The following is a 17,591-nucleotide window of genomic DNA, read 5'->3' on the forward strand; positions in this document are numbered from 1 at the left end:
AGACCTTCTTTGCTCCAGCGCACATGATGGGGAATGGGACCAGAAAGCCCAGAGGCGTGTTCATATCCCAAACTTACCAATAACATTTGAGGGTGCTGTAATAGTAGTTGGGCGGGACCTGTACCTATCTAGGCGGGGCTAAAGGAGACAGCGTTATATTTTAGGTGCCTGCGAAAATTCCTACTGTATCACAGACATTGACAGCTCGCGCCTGGCTACAGCTCGGCCAGGAAAGAAAACTTCTCAGGCATACCTTTTCAGTTTTTTATCATCCAGATTATCCCTGGGCTCCGAGGTAGACACTGTACTGGGGCAAAACGGAGATAAACGAGGAAGACGAGAAACGACCCTCTCTCACCTCTGCCATAATGATGTCCATGAATAGCAAACAGCCGTTTAGTATGCATCCAATTTTGCACGAGCCTAAATACACACCTCTACATTCCAGCTCTGAAGCTATCCGGCGAGCATGTTTGCCCACGCCCTCGGTAAGTTTAATATTTATTTTGTTGTTTGCGATTCATAATCACCGCAGTCATTTGCATTGTAACCGTAGTGGTCAAAACTTTTCTCCGCGTGACAACATTCAAAGTGCATCGATTTTGTTGGTATAAATTCTGTCGCCCAAGTAACTCTTGTAGCTACTTATGGCTATATTTATTTTACTGCGTTTTTTTAAAACATAGAATCATAGAAGATACCTGACAACACAAGAGCAGCACTTTAAAAAATAACCATTTAATTGAATATAGCCATTAATGCCGCTTTAGATGATTTGCTAAAAGTGACCCAATTTGGTCCTAGCCTATCAACTTTTTATAACACTGTTTACCAAAATAAATAAATAAATAAATAAATAAATGCAGGTTGCATAACCTGGATGTAAAAATGGAAACTTAAAACTGGCTGGAATTTGCCATTGATACTTATGCTTGCTCTCTGTCACATAGCTGCAGGGTAACATCTTTGCCGGCTTTGATGAGACTCTGCTCCAGAGAGCCGAGGCACTGGCGGCAGTGGACATCGTCGCTCAAAAGAGTCATCCGTTCAAGCCAGATGCCACCTACCACACCATGACCACCATGACGAGCATGACCTGCACGCCCACGTCCTCTACTGGGCACCTTCATCACCCGTCTGTGCTGACCTCTCACCACCATCATCCCCACCACCAGCCGACGCAGGGCCTGGAGGGCGACCTGCTCGACCACCTCACCCCCGGCATCTCTATCGGAGGCATGCCGGGCTCCGACGTTTGCTCCACCGCTTCCCACCCGCATTCACACATGTCAGCAATTAACCACATGCAGCATCACCACCCGCAAAGTATGAACATGCACCACCACAGCCTGGGCTCGCACGCCTCTCTGGGCGGCGGTGGAGACTCTGAGCCTGATCCCCGGGAGCTGGAGTCTTTCGCCGAACGCTTCAAGCAGAGGCGGATCAAACTCGGGGTCACGCAGGCCGACGTGGGTTCGGCGCTAGCCAATCTTAAAATCCCCGGGGTCGGCTGCCTGAGCCAGAGTACTATCTGTCGTTTCGAGTCTCTTACTTTGTCCCACAATAACATGGTCGCCCTCAAGCCTATCCTGGAAGCGTGGTTAGAGGAGGCAGAACGGGCTCAGAGAGAGAAAATGGCCAAACCGGAAATTTTTAACGGCGGGGACAAAAAGAGAAAACGCACCTCGATCGCTGCTCCAGAGAAGCGATCGCTGGAGGCTTACTTTGCCGTCCAGCCAAGACCCTCGTCGGAGAAAATCGCTGCCATTGCCGAGAAATTGGACCTGAAAAAAAACGTGGTCCGCGTGTGGTTTTGTAATCAAAGGCAAAAGCAGAAACGGATGAAGTTTTCGGCTACGCACTAGGCCAGAATAATGTATTTAAATAAACTCAACCATCAGGCATAAGAGTGAGCAGAACCGACAAAACTCTTCGAGGGTGAGGCGAAACGCTTCCCACACAGGAATTGGGAGCTGGGCGTCAACATGCCAGAAACAGAAAGTGTTCCAAAAGTTTGTCATGACAAAATGTCAAGAACAACACGCTCTGGAAGACGGAGGACGAGAGGAAAACCAACTTCACCTAAACGTTGCAATTATTGTACAAATCGAGAATTGAATAATAATGATTATTCTCTTAACTCAAAATGACTCTTTTATATTCATCTGTGTATATACCTGTGAATACACTGCACCTCTTTGTGTGAAGAACGCATCACAATTCTGTTTTTTAAGGATGAAAAGAAAGAAAGCTAAATCGCTGTTGTGCAAAAGATGTCCCATTCTAGAAACCTTAGTGTTATTCTATATGCTCCAGAAGAAATTCATGAAGGTTCTGCTGTGATCCATTGCATGGTTTACAAGGCGTTAAGTGTTCATTTACCGTTTGAAAATTCCATTCATTTTGATGTCTTGCAATAAGAGAGAACACGCACAGGCGAACGCACGTACACACGGACATCCTTAATATACTTTTCTGTGTCTACCTCATGATTCCTGACGTCTTGACACATTCATTGTCATTTTGGAAATAGGGCATACAACTAGATGTTTTTATAGTTTTCATTTTTGACACATTTTGGGGTACAGTTAGATAGAAAACACGAAGCGTTGTGTGTTGCAACTAATTTCACTTCAACGATGCTTTGACAATCAAATTATTTAAGAATTATTTTGTGACTACCCCTTCTACTGTACGTCTTAATCTAAATTATTATTATTAATACACTAAGTTTGTAGATGGGAACATTTCATTACATATTCAGAGATTCAATGCACTTTGTAGATATGATTCCGATTTCTTATTTGTTTTGCCTATTTATATTTCTACTTCACTGATATTGTCGTTTACTTATTTATTTGAGCTTAATTTATTTTGAATACCACACATGGTTCATTTGTGAAAGTGTGCTTAACTGTGTCTGTGTACGCGACAGAAATTTCAATAAACCATGCACGTCTTACCTCAGTTACTGAAGTGTGTTATGTCCCTGAACTTGCTTTATTATTGAGTCTTCTTTATTTATTTTGCTTAATATAACGATAACTAGGTATATCGTTCTCTAAATAAGATGACTCGCATGCAACGATAAAATAATCTTATTGCGTTGATTAATAATTTCAGGCTTATTTTAAATTAAAATATCTAATCTTCATGATGATTATTATCGTTTCTGTTGTTGCTGTTATATGCCTCATAATATATGCGATTGTTTGGTGTGTATTATCACAGAGCAAACTTAAGTAAGCAATCGATTGTGGCAATGATAACGAACGAATAAACTAATTTTAACAGTGAATATCTGTAGTTGAGTCAAATATGACGAATTTCCTATAGTTTCTCCACAATGTTTTCCGAGCTGATTTAAAACGAATAAAAAACCCTTGAAATCACGTCCAAATAAAGTTTTACAAGCGCAATTAAATACATAGGCCTAATTTGTGTATGAGGAAACTCCGAATGTTATTACTGTTTCTTTTATAACACGTCAAGCTGAGGAAAACAAGTTCGCTTATTTCAGGAGTTGTCAAGTCCGGGCTCTTTCTGGCGTTCAGCAGGTGGTTTTGAGCCCGTAAATCTCGTTATTTATGAATAATAAATATGAAGTGTTATGATACTATTGATTTTGCAAGTGTTTGTTAAGAGCAAGGTATCCTATTGCTGAACGGATGGTTCATGTTGTACAACAAGAGTTCTCGTCCTTTCCCCGTGGAGTTTAGGTAGCCTAAACTCAATCATTATGTTCAAATAAACAGGAATTTAATTCGGTAAACACAAAGTCTGGCGAAGAAAAAAACAAAAGACATTTTAATTATTATTATTTGACATTATTTGTAGAAAAATATATTATAATAGCAACACACACACACACGCACACGCACACACAAATAATAGGCTAATATATGAAAAGCATACTACACTAAGTATATACAGTAGGCTAAATAACTAAAAATATATACAAAGACTTCGAGTATATATTAAATAATTATTCTAATAAGAAACCTACGCAAAAAATAAATAAATAAATAAATAAAATAAATAAATAAAAAATAAATAAATAAATAAATTCTTTAATTCCTAAAGAATAATTCACCATATAGCTAAGGCTTTTGTTTACTAAGTTCGTTCAAGCCCATTCCCACTACAGTGTGCGTCAATTGTTTGATTTGAATAATTCACAAACTGGAGGTCAACGGTTCTTTTTTGTCTTTCCTGCAGAATCCAAAAGGCAAAACGCAAATCAGATTCGTTCCGCCCCATGCATGTAGTTAAAGACTGAAGGCAGTGGAAAACTTGAAACTTGAAATACTTGAACGCAATTTTAGTGCATAATACATTGTTACAATGAGAGCGATTGCAACTAATATTGTGACAATATTGTATCAGTATTTAGAGTGTTTTCATCAGCACAAATTATCGTTTGTCCATAGTGAAAGGAAATCATACTGGCTACAGTTGTTTCTTGCATTAATTTCGTGAAATGTGCGAGACAATATACTCAAATTTGTATTTAAAATGTGCCTACGATCGAGGATTTGCATATTTCTCACCAAATCATCTACATAATTCATTAACCGTGGAAGCCACGGAACATATAGACGTCAAATGCGAGGCAATATTTCCAATGTGGCAGTGGTTACTTTATTTTGTAAAATGCAGCTGGAGTGAAAAATATGTGTAAGTGTATATAATTCCGCTCTTAGATTTACATTCCTCCCCATGGTTCCTTACAGTCTTGTGTTTTCCATGGAGCGGAAAGCGCATTTTCATAAATAGACCTTGGCCAAGCGCTGCGTATAAAATTTTAATGAAGCCAGAGTCTTGAGTGCTGCTCGACTGAGGGCCTTGGAGAATCAGCTCTCTGGTACATGACTATGGCTCCCTCTTTCCTCACAAACATTGCAGCAACAAGGCCCGTTCGACCGGCTTAGTCCATTGCTCGGCGAAAGAAGTAGTCGCGAGCGTTAGCAGAAAAATTGGGAATTACTGCAGTAACGTTTTATTTATTTCAGCCAAGCCTCTACAGCCGACTTTGAGCGCGGTAAATAAACTTCCCTCAGTGTTTCCATCCGCGTTGCGCGTTCCCTATGTTTTGATCCGCGTGTGCGCGCTTTACTGTCAGATCACACCTCCGGCACTGGAAGCTCTAAATCAGTACAATGCAATATTTATCAAGAGCGTTAATATATAAGCCCAATACAGCGTTCAAGATATCAGAGTTCTCACACTGAGAGAAGCACAAGTTTACTAAAGCGCCTAACCTGAAGACTGAGCTGGTTTTTGACTGCCAATCATTGTGGATTTGTACTTAAACAACCAACATGCGAAACTGAAAGACAAAAGTCCTAAATGAAGGTGCCAGAGAGAGCAACTCAAATTGATCCTGACAAGGTGAACAAGGGAATCTTCTAAACACTTGCCGTCTTTAACAGCGGATTAAAATAAATAAATAAATAAATGGGCAAACTGTGTATATGATCACTTACGAGCATGCCAAATTGACAGACTGGAATTATGCATATTCGACAAGAATTAAAACATGGGTGTTGTAATTAAGAATCTTGTATGCTTAATCAAGCCTAATGAATGACAGAAGCAGCTGGGGATGATCAAAAGACAGAGATCTGAATATGTGGCACTGAGACAAACTGACTGATAGACCATCAAATTAATGGAAGCAGAGTAACAAACAATATCTAACTACCCATGTAATTTGGCTCTTGTAATAAGAATGCATTCATTGGCCATAATTAATTACCAGCTTCATGCTATTTAGATGTAACAATCTTCATTTAAAATATATTAAAGGTCACAATTGACCTGACCAGTGTTCAAGGTAGTGTAATTACATTAAATTTACATTATATTTAGTTGCAGAACGTCTTATAAATACACTTACAAAAATTCAAATACAATTACAGATTAAACACATTTACTATAGGGGATATTCTATTCATCCCTTGGGGTAGAGAGCGAAACGTGAGACTTGTAAATTCTTGATGGATTTTGATCGGTCATGGTAAGATTTATAAAACAGTCTTAGGAATGTCACGATTTTTCGGTTAAGGAGGACTTTGTATCACTCTTCTATAAACAAACAAACAAACAAACAAACAAACAAAAACTATTTTTTGTACTATTTGTATGTTAGTCTCCCTCTGCTTAATGGCATGCAAATAAAATATTCTGAGACAATGAAGGATCAATATATTATAAACCTAAACACACGAACCATCTTGTTTGAATATGAATATGAATATAATGTGACGTGACGTTTTATTTCACAAAAATATAAAAATGAAAGACAAATTTACAGCATAAGGCTAAACAAAAGGACAAAAAATATAACAAAAAAGATCCAGTTAAGAAGTAAGTAGTCTAAATAATAAAACGTAATGTTATAAACTGCCTCATTGGTAAAGATTTACGTTTATGTCTTCATTGACCCATGATGGACATTGCAGACTTTCACGAGAACACTCTAAAATCCAAAAGCCTGCATTATACGAGCGCTCAAGAGTTAAAGCGTGGGAAGCATGATTTTTTAATGACGATATATGCGGCTCCTCCGGTGCAGGATGCTTCTCCATGAGCGCGTGCTCATTCCAACACGCTGTGGAACAGTTAGGTAGTGGAAGACAACGACACGTCTGTCACAGAGGGAAAAAAATGCAATTGTATAGTGTTGAAGTGAACTCGGCATATTTTAATTCCTAAAATTTGTATCTTAAGCGTTTAAGTGGCTTTGGATAAAAGCGTCTGGAAAATGTAAATGTAAACTTAAGGACATAGAGACGTGTTTTCCAGATGTGTTGTACAAAATAATAATAGTAAAATCATAAAAGAATGATAAAGATACTATGACTATGAAGACACCATACACACATTATAAATGAAAATATTAATTATTAATTAAGTAATTATCATTATATAATAATAATAATAATAATAATTATTATTATAATAATTAAGAAATTGTCATTATAAATGAAAGCTATATAATCTTTCATTAAAATATTGTTTTCAATATTGTTTTCCCTACGTCAGTAACAATTTATAGCTACATTTAGGAAGATATTTACTTAAAAGTTAGATATTTGTTCGTCTGCTAGTTATCCTTATTGCTGTAATGTTACCGATCTAAACAAAAGGACAAAAATCTAACAAAAATAGTTCTAGTTAAGACAAATGTAAGTAGTCTAAATAATAAAACGTAACGTATTCAGGACCTTCAGGACCACGGACAGCACCTAACAGATGAAGTTAATTTCACAATGCAGTGCTGAAATGTCTCAATTATTACATGATTTTTTAAAATGTCAAAATAAACATCTCAAAGCAACATTTCTCTATTCTATACATCATTTGTAATTAGGTTAATGTATGTTTTATTAAAAAAAAAAAAAAAAAGGCGCGTGTAGTGTTACATCTGTGTGTGCCTGTAGATACCGTCAGGCATTATATTGTAAACAATAGGCAGTGGCAAAGAAAAGGTCTAGAACGTATACACAAATAATGACAAAACAAAAACAAAAATATATGTATATTTAAGATAATGCTGGTATGTATTATTTGACCTTCTGTTCAAAAGTATGCATTTTCCCAAATGTCACTAAATCAAAAGGAGATCAGTTATTAGATCTATACGTCCATGCTGATGAAATAATTCCACTTCATATGTAAATCAAAACAGATGAAATGAGTTTCTCACATTTAATTCAAAGAAATATGTTCAAAGTAATGCGTATAAGCTTCTAATCATGTCCCATACATAATTTATTCTAAACTGACAAGATACCCTAACACGGTCCGGTACTACAAAATAAAATCCCGTTTGTAGCCGGACACCAGTTAAATAGATTCGTTTAGCTGAGGTACAAAATTAATGAAATTAAATACACTGACGGTGGATATTTTTGAAGACGCACCTCAAGTACATGCTTCGCAATTTATTTATCAAAGACACAGTCAATAATCAAGACCTTCTGGTAAGTCAGCAAAATAAAGAGTCTAAAAATGAGAGAAACATATGTCAGTATTTAAAATTTTAAGGTTGCCATTTAACATAAACTTTGACTTGTGCTAAGTCTATAATTATAGTGTACATTTAAAAAAAAAAAAAAAAAAAAAAATCTTTGATCAGTCTTTACAGACTGTCGAGGAGTGAGGGTGAAATAGTCGGCGGGTGAGTGCTGTGTGCACGGACCACAATTTTCTGCCCTACATTTCTGCACTTCCCTGTAGACAGGCCTCATGTCCGCCTGCTGCAGAACCCCGGCTTGAAGTGCAACGTTTTTTTGTATCGGCAATGAATAATGCAAGGCATGAAGGCCAGCGAGTATACATTTAAATACCAATTTGCTTAACCAGTGTTTTCACCCTCCGCCAGCTCCACTCAGCCCAGTTATGGGGAGTTCGTGCTAGTAATTAAGAGCGAGGAAGGCAAACACCTTAACACGAGGAATATGATAATTAACGCAACCACGTTTCCTTCAACAGTTCAAGAAGTATTCTCAGATTTACAGTATTCAAGAATAGCAGCTTGGTTTTTTTTTACCTGCAATTATATAGGCTATACACACACACACACACACACACACACACACACACACACACACACACACACACACACACACACACACACACACACACACACACACACACACACACACACACACATTGCCACGCATTTATAACAAAAGAATACTAGAGCCCAACAGTGCTGACACTACTATCACGATAACCTTTAGAGAACAAACGAGATTCCCTAAATAAATAAATAAATAGCCTAGCTTATGATGGAAAAAATGACAGATCCCCATCTCTTTCAGTTAGAGTGACAGTTTGACTATCAGAAAAGTCATTCATTTTAAGCACATTACTGCATTACTGCATATACATACTGCAGTTGATTTGATCATTTTAATTCTGCTTATTTATTTAAATGTAAATTGACTGCAAGCTATCTTTTCGGGTAGTCATCGGGTAAAGTTTTACCATCACACCCAATAAGAGACACTCGCAGCATTATTATAGGCTACCAAAATCTACCTGAATGAGTGAATAATAATAATAAAACAACAACAACAACAAAACCTCTAAAACACGGTCTTAATTATACATTCACTCGTAGCTCAAGTTTTTGATCAGGACCCATGATCAATTTAAACCCTGCTCCACTCTTTCGCACGTACTGTATCTCTCGCTCGACAGATAGGCGCAGCCAAATGTGCCATACAGAGTAAACACACAGCCAGTCGTCCCTAACCAATTGTTATTCATAGAACGAATAAATATTTAATTCCTTCTAAGGATACCTTTTGTTAACAGAATTACCAACAAGCGTTCCACATTGAATTCACATTTTACCCGCGGCATTGTCGGGCCAGTGTGTGCTGTCGGTGTGAGGACAGTATGCAATAATAACGAACCGAGTTGTGGGGTTTCGGTCCAGCTCTGGCGGTGTTGGTATTTCAGGAAACTTATTTGTAGAAGAAATAGATCTGCGCGATGACGCTTAGCTGTTGGTCGCGTTGTCCCACAGACACCCGCTCTCTTTGTATTCACTCAGGCCATGAATAATGAATTGATGAGCGCTAATAAGTGCATCAACAGTCAGATTAATGAGCACACTATCTATTAATGAAAATCAGCGATGACTAAAGGATTTGACGATCTCTGTAATTACTCGAGCTCTGGGCATGTTAGGAGAAGAAATCAGGAGCAATGCCTTTAATGTTTGTAAAAATGTTTGTAGCTACAGTTAGTCCTGCGAGACAATGGACACCAGATTTTAAACAGGCAAAACTTGGCTTTGCCTGCACCATGGCAGAAAGTTTTCAAAATTGAATGCTTAGCTTGAGAATTATGGAAGGACGCAATGTGGATATCAAATCCGACACGCAGACCGTTTAAAGATTTGACTGGACAGGATTCAGTTCATTTCAGTAGCTAAGTGTATTTGCTTGGACAGCCACTGGAGATTTACTCAACGACCTGTTGAGGCCATGGAGAGAGCGAAAGTCTGTTGGTTTGCCATGAAATTTTAAACAGCCCTTGGCACGCCTTTCCCGGATTTTTTGGGCACTAATAAAATTCACCCTTTTGAAAATATGTAAGAAAACCCTCCTTCAAATCTAATTTTGCCTATTCAATAGGTAATATTTAAATTGAGCGTCTTCTGACGCCAGTTTAGTTTTTTTCTTCCCCATTGGGTGTCAAATTCGTTTAAGAAAAACAATAGGGCCTATTAAACGTGTTTTAGACTCAACAAATTACACGCTTTGCCTTCGGTCAGTTAGTGACATCCAGACCAGGGAACTAACTTTTCATGGAATTTCTGACAGTTCTGTTCGAAGTGTCATTTTTAGCGCTTCTGGAACGTGACCTAACAGGTTAGTCTATATAGGCCTAATAGAATGATAATAACACCAAGTTTTGTCGATTTATCGCCTGATAGCCTACTGATTCATTGCTGCCATGGTTACCTGGTTACAAAACAACCTTTGTTCGCGGGCATACGGACTCTATTTTATATGTTGGGGTTTGAATATAAGTAAACTATAGCGGGATAAAAATCTTCAGAGGTACATGGGAGACAATAACAATCTGTTAGATACCCGTTCTGTCATTTAACATTCATGTTTAAACTATAAACAAAGTGATATTTTTACCTCAAATATATATATATATTTTTTTGTCCTGTAATTAATTTATGTTTTTACACAGAGACTTGTAACTTGATGGCTACTGTCACGTGGGTGGAGGTGATGTATGATAGTGATTTAATTTTAACTCATATTCATTTGTTTAAACTGATGGTGTTACACCTCACCCTGTGTTACACCCCCTGTTTTACAGCAGTCTCCCCTACATTCTCTCTACATTAGGAACCTCATAGAAAAATACATCTGCCAAAGAATCAGGTAGAAGCTATGTTCATTTGTTATAATGGAGTACTTGAAATATTAACTGGAATATCATACTGTATAGCCAAAATTCCTTGTACTAAAATGAATCGGCCAAATTAAACCTAAGAATACTGCTGGTCACGGCTTTAAATTATCAGTGAAAGCAGGACCTCCACTCCATTACGAGAGCAGAGGGTGCATATTATGGTGGATTTAATATTAATGGATTTTATTAGCTTGACACTAGCATATTCATGAGAGTCTTCTAATGGAATAAAAAAACGAAGAACTAATGCTCAGTGACAGTACTGATAGATGGAGTTGCCATATCTTTCATTCGCTAATGTTGAGTCAATGCCGTTTCAGTGTTAGTGTGACAATAATCTATCTATCTATCTATCTATCTATCTATCTATCTATCTATCTATCTATCTATCTATCTATCTATCTATCTATCTATCTATCTATCTATCTATCTATCTATCTATCTATCTATCTATCTATCTATCTATCTATCTATCTATCTATCTGTCTGTCTGTCTGTCTGTCTGTCTGTCGAAGATGACCCAGGTTAACATAATAATGTTTTATATGCTATTATAAAGAATCATCAACTGTGTAATCACTCCACCTCCAAATTACACTTAAACACAGTAAAGTGTAATTAAAAACACAACAATTCTCTAGTCTCTTTTGCTCTCAAGGTGTTCTTAAAGGGTTAGTTCACCCCAAAATTAAAATTCTGTCATTATTTACTCACCCTCATGTCGTTCCAAACTCTTAAGACTTTCGTTCATCTTTGGAACACAAATGAAGATATTTTTGATTAAATCTAAGAGATGTCTTTTCTTTCATTGACTGCCTTTGCAACTGACACTTTTTGACGCTTCAAAAAGTTCATAAAGAGTTTGGAATCTTGAATCTTCGAACGGTTTAGTTAGATTTTTAGAAGATAAAATCACTTTATTTGACGAACAGATTTCATTTAGGCTTTTACTCACATGTAAACACTGTGGATTAGTTTTCTGATCTCTTTATGAACTTTTTGAAGCATCAAAAGTGTCAGTTGCAAAGTCAGTCAATGGAGACACATACATCTCTCAGATTTCATCAAAAAGATCTTCATTTGAGTTACAAAGATGAACGAAAGTCTTACGAGTTTGGAACATGAGGATGAGTAATTAATGACAATTTTTATTTTATTACAGTTTTTCTCAGTCGCTTTGGTACATTTCTCGAATCAAACTCACAATTTGCAAAACAGTAAGTGCATTTCTCAAAACAATTTGTACAAATAGCAAAACACCATGGATAACCTGCAAAAGCCACTCTCTTACTCAAAATCCTTAGTTCATCTCTCAAAAGTAAATATCTGTGTCAATGAACATATCAGTGCCATCAGAATGACAAGTCCTTGTGTCATTGTGTACGGATAAGACAGTCAAATTGTTTAGTCATGTTCTCAAAATAACGTTTACTCTGGAGGGACGTTCTGATGGAAACTATGGCTAAAGTTTTGATGACAATTATTGTCAATTATAAGTTACATCTTAGTGTATGTGTGAGTGTAATTGCAAGAGAATGGAAAAGATTCAAATTTACCCTCTTACTGTTTGTACTGTATTTTATTGACAGAACATGTCATTGAGTCATGTCGTTATTGAGTCATGTCATGTCGTCAAGATTCACCTGGGAGCAATTTACCAATTCAGGACAGATTTAGAAAAAAGTCTAATGGAAATATAGAAAGTATAGAAATATGCTTGACATATTATGATAACTTGTTCAACCATTTTGCATGTAAAGACTTATGCTATGAGCTTGTGCCTAAATGTTGTGGGGGGTGAGACTATTCAACAGAGACCCAATATAATACATTTTGATCAACATGACATAAGCAACTGATAATGTAGGAAACAACAGAGAATTGTACATAATCATTTGCATGGATGTACCAAAGCATTTGCAACTTGTTCAAAGAAATGAGAAACTGCTTTTTTGATGTGCACAAGTGACACAATGATGTGAGAATTGAACAGGTAGTTTTCAGAATTTCAATTCTGATCTGAGAAATGTACCAAAGCGACTGAGAAAAACTGTAATGACATCATTTTTATTTTTAAAATGTACAGGATGTTGACAGAGAGCAGGAGCTGTCTGTATGAGTTGTACCTTTTCTAGGCCGTGAGATAGGCTGCTGAAAAACACACATCCTTTTTGATCATCATGAGCCCCTGAGTGCACTAATGCATCTAACTATTAGCATGTTTTCCCGGATGCCACAGGCCCTGCCTTGCTTTTGACATGTCAAAACTGATAACAGTCAGAGCTGGTCCTGCTATACTAGTTTGAGAGTGTGGGCACTGTACACTTCACAAGTGTACACTAAGGAAGGCCCATTTACAAGTGCACAAAATGTGAGAAAAATTCCATCACAAAAATCCTGATGGAATGGAAGCGATACATATCATGATCTAGATTATACAAAAAAATTTTTTTTATTTAATTTACTCTGAAATATACCACTTTAACAGATATGTTAAATTTAGTATTTTGTTGTAAAAAACCATCATATGAGGTCAAAGACAGAAAATGAGGGGAAGAAGGGATAGATTTCCTCCTGCTTCATGATGTTATGCAAGATTTATATTTGCTGAGAGTCAGCTAGATTTTCAGTAAATATTTAAGGTCTCTTTGCTGGAGTGATCCTTTTTTACAAAATGCTTATTCAGATTCAATAAAAGCAGTTGAAATGTTCCTAGATATATAGTTTCTGGTCCAAATTTTAATATGAAAGTTAATATAATGAATCCATGCATGATGTCTGAATGTGTTACAATGTGAAAGGTCTGCTTTACATTTCTCATTTGTATTACATGTAAACACAGGTCCTAGACAAACTGAAAAGAAAAAGACCCTGCAGGTCTGATAGTGATTGAACAGCCAAGCAATGAAAGAGGGAGCATCTGGCCTTGTGAACACCCATCAGGCTTTCAAGCTTTGTTACTCCACAACAACGGCCAAGATGTAGGGTGTACAGGAGCGGAGAAGAAAACGAGGACTGCAAGCCTCAGAGAAGGTGGTGAGCAAGTCGTGGAGACTTCTGAGAAAACTAAGAGCGAGACTATGAGTGAACCGCATAAAAATTCCCTTTACCTTCCCCTTGTACTCCCAGCCCCATTATTTCTCCCGAGTTACTTTCTTCTGAAATCACCCTAAGGCTGAGCACTCTCCTGGGTGGCTAGCCTGAAGCCAGCCTTGTTTTCACATACTGGTAATAATTTCGCTGGAGGAGAATGAAGGCTTTTAAAAGATCATCCCCCCTCCGTCATAGCTAGAGTCTGTTCGGTGCAGCTCCGCACGCTTCAGTCTGCATCGCACGTGCTTTTAGATGTGAACCCGCACCCCCTGTTCTGACCAACTCTAGCCTCGTACCCTCACTCCAGCTCTCATTCAGAACGAGATCAGTCACTCCCTGAGATGCTCCTTCGAAGCCCTTCATCAGAACCATAGCTGCTTTGTCCAAAAAGAGAAACCAAGACAGACAGTCAGGGGGGTTGATCTTGAGTCTTCAGTGGATTCATGCATTTTGTAAAGATACAGCGCAGTCTGCTGTCCAATTTGAAGCTGCCGCCTTCCGTATGCGGTTTTATGCCTCCGCCTGCACATCAAGTCTTTTCTCCTGACATGATTTTTTAATCTTGCCTTATCCACCATCCACTGCAATCTAGGCAGAGGGAGTTTGAGTCCTGCAAACTGGAGTGTTCTGTAATGGGCTCAGTGCCAATGGCTAATAAAGTGGAACAGTGGCTCAGTGCTGCCTTAAATTAAAGAACTTCCAACCTACACTGACTCTTTCACAATCATTGGGTGTTGAACAGCTTCAAGACTGGAAATGACATTAAAAATCAGTCACAAAACCTATAATTAGCTTCAGTGGCAAGTTAGTTTCCTTCGCCACTACTTAAGAACATCAGGTAATGGAGGCCTGCTGAGCTTGAAACGTGAGTATTTTTGGCATCCTGGAGTGGATCAACATTAGGAACAAGCATTGGGGGACTGATCACTTTCAAGGCACACAGTCGACTGAGCGATTTGTGTCACACAAATGCGTATTGATCTTCCTGCATGTTCCACGACACTAGCTAGCAGCACGGACAGGTATCTGCTGCTGTCCTGCCACGGAAAGAAAGATCTTTTATTTAGCTGCTGCTGCAACCCGCTCCTGCTCATGAATTATGCAGTCACAGGCCCCTGTAACAAGCTCCAGCTCAACTCTACACCTTGTGTGTGGCTTAAAATATAGATAAAAGCTGAACAGTGAGCTACAAACGTAGTGTTTTTTTCTCTACTCAGGACAGAAGAAAGCCAGTGGAGGGAGAGGTCCATGGCAATTAGAGGAGGCTTAAGCACAACACATCTGATTCACTTCTCTACCCTGTTTGCTTCGGAGGGAGTAAATACGCTCACTGAATGAATCAAACGAAATCAACAACAGCAGGGGGAAGTGCTTTAGTCTGATGTTGCAAGTGTGCGCATTGTACATGTCGGTGATATGACTCGATTCATGTTATGCAACAGCTGCTGAGTATCGGCTATACACAGAAAAGTAGTGTGAGTTCAAAGTAAACATGCTGTGCCTAAAAGGATATAATACATTTTGCAAATTAATAATGCCAGAACAGGGGAGGCCTGAACCTTGTTTCTTTGATTTTGTGGTTTGGAAATACTGACAGCCCCATTTAGGTGGGTAGTGTTTTTTTTAACACCACCAGAGGCTGTGCGGTGTTGTTCGTTAAAAGCACATTCCAAAGACATGATTGAAAAAACAATATGAAAAAGATTAAACTTTTCAACTTAAATAAGCATGATACATACTTCTGTGTATGACACTTCAGGCTTGATCATGATAGCTGACACTGTTAGGGAAAGCTAATTATCTAATTCTTATATTCAAGCCAACCTGTATGATGATACATACCTGTGACATTTTCTTTACAATCAGAGATCAACATAGTATAACTTAATCAACATACTGTGGCAGAACTCCTCAACAATAGAAAACTATCAAAACTAATCACACAGATAGTTACCTGACACCCACACTCCAAAAAAGTCTAGTTACCAGTTATAGATGCTCAGTGAATTCTGTTAGTCTGCAAATGTTAATGCCGACTATGACAATAATGCTTTTTTTTTTTTTTGAAGAAGAAGAATTATTGCTTCAATGAACAGGTTAAAAATATGTTGTAATCAACAGAATGACACCAGTAGGGCTATCAATAGGAACAGTAGTATTAAACCTGCAACATTTCTTTGAGGTAATCTACTTTGAGCTGTTGAATTCTAGCAAATAACTAAAATAAACTCTCACAGTCAGTTTGACCTATTTGTAGTACAAGTTATGTACAAGGTACCTGAAAAAGTAGAAGTCTTCTTGTAACTTCAGTGCAGAAGATTTTCTTTGCTACACTCTTCCTTCAACTTGATAAACAGCACTGGGATCTTCTCTTCGTAAATGAACTCTGCGGATGAATAATGCATTGCTAAGCAATTAATTCACATTGATGACTCATTTATTTATTGATTACCCCCTGTGTAATAATGGAGAGGGTTAAACGTCAATCAGACAATATCAGAGGCCCTCACAAGCACATCAGAGGAAGTCATTAATTTATTACGGAAATAAACTGTAGGGGCAAACCTACCAAATCTGCTAGGGAAACGGTAATTACGTTCATCCAAGTTAAATATTCTTCTTTTTACAGCAAAGTACGAATGAAAAGAATATATATCTATATGATCATCAATAAAAGGGATGCACAAAAAATGATTAAACCTTGAATGTTAAACTGAGCAACTATGTGATTTTAATGTTATATTTTATGCAACACGATCACATGAGAATGCGTATCAATAGTACGAGTTTGTAATCTCGTAGAATATACGCCAAAATGAGTTTTGGCGTGCTTATGGTACGCAGTTTTTCGCGTGCATATGATACGCACTTTATGGCGTGTATATGATACGCTCTTGGTTAGGATGGGGGTGGGGGAGTGGGGGGTTCGTACGTATAATACGCCATAAAGTGCGTATCATATGCACGCGAAAAACTGCGTACCATAAGCACGCCAAAACTCATTTTGGCGTATATATTCTACGAAATTACAAACTCGTACTATTGATACGCATTTTTGTGTGATCGGGCTCATTTTATGCTATTAGAATATGTGACTGATTTACAAACTGCACATTTCACAAAGATTTTAACATGTTGGGGAGAAAGCAAATGATAGAAATGTTCATTTTTGGACTTTTTTTTATTTCTCATTATAAAGCAAAATAGTGTGATAACTCAAGAACAATTTGTTGCAAAATTTTAGTGTTGTGTGCTTTTAAAACGGTAAAAAAAAGAATTTTGAATAAACCACCACATCTTTTAAGGGCTCCCCGTCCATCTCTCTCTCCAAGAGTGATGTTGCACTAAGCCATTTCGACTTCCTCCAGCACTGATTTTCACATATAATTATAACAATCCAGTTCTAGAAAAAGGCATGTTCAAACGCAAATATCATAGAAACACTGGACTGACACCATTTGATCAGCATGGCAGCAGACTTCCAGCAAGATGCTCTAAATCAAATGCTAATCTGAAATCAGTCCACTCCAACCAAAACAAAA

General features: G+C 37.8%; 1 protein-coding gene across 1 annotated transcript; it reads left to right on the forward strand.

The window, feature by feature from the left end:
* The first annotated feature begins 368 nt into the window (after positions 1 to 368).
* On the forward strand, positions 369 to 1,865 carry pou4f4 (POU class 4 homeobox 4). The gene is made up of 2 exons (XM_067376593.1): positions 369 to 488; positions 951 to 1,865. Exons 1-2 carry the CDS (start codon positions 369 to 371, stop codon positions 1,863 to 1,865), a joined length of 1,035 nt encoding a protein of 344 aa, XP_067232694.1.
* Positions 1,866 to 17,591: the final 15,726 nt, after the last annotated feature.

The sequence above is a fragment of the Chanodichthys erythropterus genome, chromosome 22 (assembly GCF_024489055.1).
Source record: "Chanodichthys erythropterus isolate Z2021 chromosome 22, ASM2448905v1, whole genome shotgun sequence".
Lineage (NCBI taxonomy): Eukaryota > Metazoa > Chordata > Actinopteri > Cypriniformes > Xenocyprididae > Chanodichthys > Chanodichthys erythropterus.

Excerpts from the sequence above, each read along its gene's own strand:
- pou4f4 (XM_067376593.1), top strand. The coding sequence starts at position 369 with ATGATGTCCATGAATAGCAAACAGCCGTTTAGTATGCATCCAATTTTG. Across the intron at positions 489-950 it reads CATGTTTGCCCACGCCCTCG|CTGCAGGGTAACATCTTTGC; the intron begins GTAAGTTTAATA and ends TCTGTCACATAG.